The sequence below is a fragment of the Babylonia areolata genome, chromosome 34 (genome assembly GCF_041734735.1).
Source record: "Babylonia areolata isolate BAREFJ2019XMU chromosome 34, ASM4173473v1, whole genome shotgun sequence".
NCBI classification, from domain to species: Eukaryota; Metazoa; Mollusca; class Gastropoda; order Neogastropoda; family Buccinidae; genus Babylonia; species Babylonia areolata.
This window is the reverse complement of record NC_134909.1, coordinates 11,230,892-11,235,793: the sequence shown is the minus strand read 5'-3', so window position 1 is coordinate 11,235,793 and position 4,902 is coordinate 11,230,892. Positions and strand designations below refer to the sequence as shown.

Below are 4,902 nucleotides of genomic sequence, written 5' to 3'. Positions count from 1 at the left end.
TGCAATAGGTGATTGATTCAGTAGTAGTAGTAGTGGTAGTAGCAGCAGTAATAGTAGTAGCAGTAGTAGTAATAAGTAGTAGTACTAGCAGCAACAACAACAACAACAACAGTAGAAGCAGCAGTAGCAGCAACAACAACAGCAACAACAACAAAAGTAGAAGTAGCAGCAACAACAACAACAACGCAACAACAACAGTAACAACACAACAACAACAGTAGAAGTAGCACCAGCAGCACCAACACAACAACAACAGTAGAAGTAGTAGCAACAACAACAACAGAAGATGTAGCAGCAGCAACAACAACAACAACAACAGTAGATGTAGCAGCAGCAACAACAACAATAGTAGAAGTAGCAGCAACAACAACAACAACAGAAGATGTAGCAGCAGCAACAACAGTAGAAGTAGCAGCAACAACAACAACAACAGTAGATGTAGCAGCAGCAACAACAACAACAGTAGAAGTAGCAGCAGCAACAACAACAACAGTAGAAGTAGCAGCAACAACAGTAAAAGTAGCAGCAACAACAACAACAACAACAGTAGAAACAGCAGCAACAACAACGACAACAACAGTAGAAATAGCAACAACAACAAAAAGCAACAAAACAGTTGAAGTAGCAGCAACAACAACAATAGAGTTAGCAGCAGCGATAACAACAACAACAACAGCAGCAGCAGCAGCAGCAGCAGCAGTAATAGCAAACGAACGATACATCGACAAACAATGAGGCCAGGAGATGAAATGATTAACAAATAGTAAAGAGTGGTAACTCTCTCCATTCACAAGGTACACAACTTCAAGTCAGTCCTGCTTTGAGAAACCACCGAGGCAACCATGTGTTTGTTCTGTATTGTCCGTGTGTTCTGTGTGGTTTGTTCAGGATTAAAGAGGCTATTCCAGTCTTGAATAAAAGCTTATTTCTGTTTGCACATTTCATCCGTCTTTGCTGCTGTGTGCACGTGTCAGATGATCGGTATAAGGACATGCCCGGCGCTTCCTTTTTGAGAGGAAGTGTCCGAGCTGGGTTTGTTCCAATGCACCTTTTATTTACCTGTGTGCTAGCTGAATCGGTAGCGGAAGCAGCACTGACTTGAAGTTGTGTAGTTTGTGAATGGAGAGAGTTACCACTCTTTACTATTTGCTAAACGATGCATTGTTTTGCGCCGTTTCAGAGCCGTGCACCAATGTGTCGGAAGTTCCCTATCGCTGGCGTTACCTTGGTGACAAGTTCACGAGGGACGGAGCAGAGTGCGTGTGCACCCAGGACTATGGCGTCAATAACAAACCGATCCCCGAAACCGGTTCTCTCTTCGACACGCCCTCTCTGTGCGGGGAGAAGGGGGGTAAGTCATGTGCGGCAAGAAAAGCACTGATCAGTGTTATAATAATAATAATAATAATAATAATAATGATGATGATGATGATGATAACAATGATAATTATAATGATAATGATGATAATACTGATAATGATAATAACAACAACAACAAATTATTATTATTATTATAACTGGACATTTATCAGCGCTTTCCTCATTGCACAAAGCGCTTTACAGTCCACACAGACACGCATACAAAACAGACTCAGTTCTCAAGTCACAATCATACACAATTAACATATATTTGCGCATACAAATTCGTACGTACAATGCATACATACATACATACATACATACATACATACACTACACACATGCATACATACATACATACATTCGACGCACACACAATACAGCTTTACAAATATACATACAAAATCAGCTAACTACTTTCATACATGAGAGAGAGTCTAGAGGAAATGCTGATAGGAGAGGAAAGTCTTGATAAAGATGATGATGATATGGATACTTATACAGCGCCTGTCCTTGGTCGGAGACCTAAGTCTCTAAAACAAACAGGGAGTCATTGACTTGCACAACAGGCTGCCTACCTCGGTAGAGCCGACTGACAGTTGCCATTTGGGTGCTCGTCATTCGTTTCCTGTGTCATTCAGTCAGGTTTCAAGTTCACACACACACACGCACTCTGTGTGTGTGTGTGTGTGTGTGTGTGTGTGTGTGTGTGTGTGTGTGGTGTGTGTGTCTCATACGGACATATAACATTTTACACTTATGACCGTTTTGTTAATTCACCCCGCTATTTAGGTATCCATACACCGTTTTCGGGGCCTGTGCATGCAAGGTATGTTCTTGTTTCCATAACCCACCAAACGCTACAGGATCTTTAACGTGCGTATGTGATCTTCTGCGTGCGTATACACATGAAGGCGGCTCAGGCACAAGCAGGTCTGCACATAATGTTGACCTGGGGGATCGTAAAAATCTCCACCCTTTACCCACCAGGCACCGTTACTGAGATTCGAACCCGGGACCCTCAGATTTAAAGTCCAACGCTTTAACTACTCGGCTGTTGCGCCCGTCATTTATATATGTGTATATTGATTTGTTTATTCATTTGTTTATCTAATTGTATGTTTTGTTTATTCATGTACATTTGGATAAATAGATAATGACGAACGCGCGCGCGCGCGTGTGTGTGTGAGAGAGAGAGTGTGTGTGTGTGTGTGTGTGCGTGTGTGTGTGTGCGCGCGCGTGTGTGCGTGTGAGTGTGTGTGTGTGTGCGCGCGCGCGTGTGTGCTTGTGTGTATGTGTGTGTGTCTGTCTGTCTGTGTCTGTGCGTGTGGGCATTTACACACACACACACACACACACACACACACACATGTGAACGTTACAGTGCAAGGAGCAGCGTGCAAAGACCCCAACGACAGCTCCATCCTCAGACAGTGGGGACAACTGTGGACGCGTTGCAGTTCCGAAAAGCCTCTGGAAGTCTGCGCCTGCCACCCCCTCAAGCGCTCCGCCTTTTGCTCCTCCTATCTGCCAGACGTTCTCTCTGCCCTGTCGGACATGAAAATCTGAATCTGTTGGCCACTGTCTTGCGGATGAATCTGCACTGAGCGCTCACACACAAAGAAGGAAGTTAGGATACATTTTGGAAACTGTTACAATGATTATTCTCTTCGCGCACCCCCCTTTAATAAAATAGATAAATAAATAAACTTTATTGCCGGGGAGGTGGGAGGGTGGGGGGGGGGGGCAGTCGAAAGAGCTGTTTAAAGTTATAAAACAGGTGTTTTTTTTAAATAAATAAAATAAATAAATAAAAAAATAGGCCCAAAACAGAAAGTGGTCTGGAGATATACTGCTCCAGGTAAACTGTGTGAATTTTCAGCCTTCCAGAGTTATTTCCCTTTTTCTGATGAAGGGGGAAAGGGAGGGGGGGGGGGCAAGGGGGAGGGACACAGGAAATATACTGAAATCAGACGGGTTGTTTGGGGGTGTGTGTGTGTGTTGTTGTTGTTTGTTTGTTGTTGTTGTTGTTGTTTTGGGGGGGGTTGTTTTTGTTTTTTTGTTGTTTTTTGTTGTTGTTTGTTTGTTGTTGTTTTTTGGGGGGTTTGTTTTGTTTTGTTTTGTTTTTGTGGGTTTGTTTTACTTGTGTGGTTACAGCCGGAAATACCGTAGTAGTTAGTTCCCTTTGTTTGCAGTTCATGCATGATAATAAAGGAACATGGAAACCGTTTTATTTTGAGAAACAAAGTTTTGACTCCAGAGCATTACTCAGGCGCAGGTCTGAAAGTGTTCACCGTTTTGACTTTCACTTTCCCAACCTGCCCCCGAAGTTCGCAACACCCCTGTTTGACATGAAAATCTGATTCATTTTTGACTCACTTGTGTAAACAAAGTGAGTCTATGTTTTAACCCGGTGTTCGGTTGTCTGTGTGTGTCTGTGTGTCCGTGGTAAACTTTAACATTGACATTTTCTCTGCAAATACTTTGTCAGTTGACACCAAATTAGGCATAAAAATAGGAAAAATTCAGTTCTTTCCAGTCATCTTGTTTAAAACAATATTGCACCTCTGGGATGGGCACACACAAAAATGAAGCCTAATTATATGCAAACTGCATTTACTGTTATATTTATATTTTTTGTATTCTCTAAACTTGGCACTTTGATCTGATATTCTGACCCAACAAGAAGAGCAGTCATTGTTATCATTTTCTGTTCAAACAGGAACTTCTTTTTCTAAGCATGGAAGTTTTATTCATTTTGCAAGCGTTTTGGTGCAGATAGTAAAAAAAAAAAAAGGGGGGGGGGAATTACTCTGTAATTAATGCTAGGGGAGTTAATTTGCTTTAAACTGATCTTTCTCATCTTAAACATTACATTTTGAAATTATACTCAATACATAAAAAGCTTGGATTTTTTTTTAAGTGTATCACAAGTGAGTCTTGAAGGCCTTGCCTCTCTTGTTGTCATTGCCCTCAGATGATAGGGGGGATTTGCAGGCCTGCTTTCGTGGTGGAACTTTTTGTCGCTTGCAGAACGAGAGGTATTTGTGTTTGTATTTCTTTCTTTTCTTTTTATCACAACAGACTTTTCTGTGTGAAATTCGGGCTGCTCTCCCCAGGGAGAGCGCGTCGCTACACTACAGCGCCACCCTTTTTTTTTCTTTTTTTTTTCCTGCATGCAGTTTTATTTCTTTTTCTTATCGATGTGGATTTTTCTACAGAAATTTGCCAGGAACAACCCTTTTGTTGCCGTGGGTTCTTTTACGTGCGCTAAGTGCATGCTGCACACTGGACCTCGGTTTATCGTCTCATCCGAATGACTAGCGTCCAGACCACCACTCAAGGTGTAGTGGAGGGGGAGAAAATATCGGCGGCTGAACCGTGATTCGAACCAGCGCGCTCAGATTCTCTCGCTTCCTAGGCGGACGCGTTACCTCCAGGCCATCACTCCACTAGGTCATATTATGACTTCATGGGAAGCCTACCACTGAAACTACCTTTTCAGAATTTGCACTGCCTTTGTTTGGACAACTTTTCGACGGT

At 42.5% G+C, this 4,902-nt stretch overlaps 1 protein-coding gene across 1 annotated transcript in view; it reads left to right on the top strand.

Moving 5' to 3' along the window:
* Positions 1-3,073, top strand: part of LOC143277665 (uncharacterized) — a 36,457-nt gene extending 33,384 nt beyond the window's left edge. The window contains exons 16-17 of the mRNA XM_076582573.1: positions 1,181-1,351; positions 2,744-3,073. Coding sequence (XP_076438688.1) covers positions 1,181-1,351; positions 2,744-2,928 — 356 coding nt within the window. The 3' untranslated portion in view covers positions 2,929-3,073. The remainder of the gene's footprint in view (positions 1-1,180; positions 1,352-2,743) is intronic.
* The last annotated feature ends 1,829 nt before the right edge of the window (positions 3,074-4,902 follow it).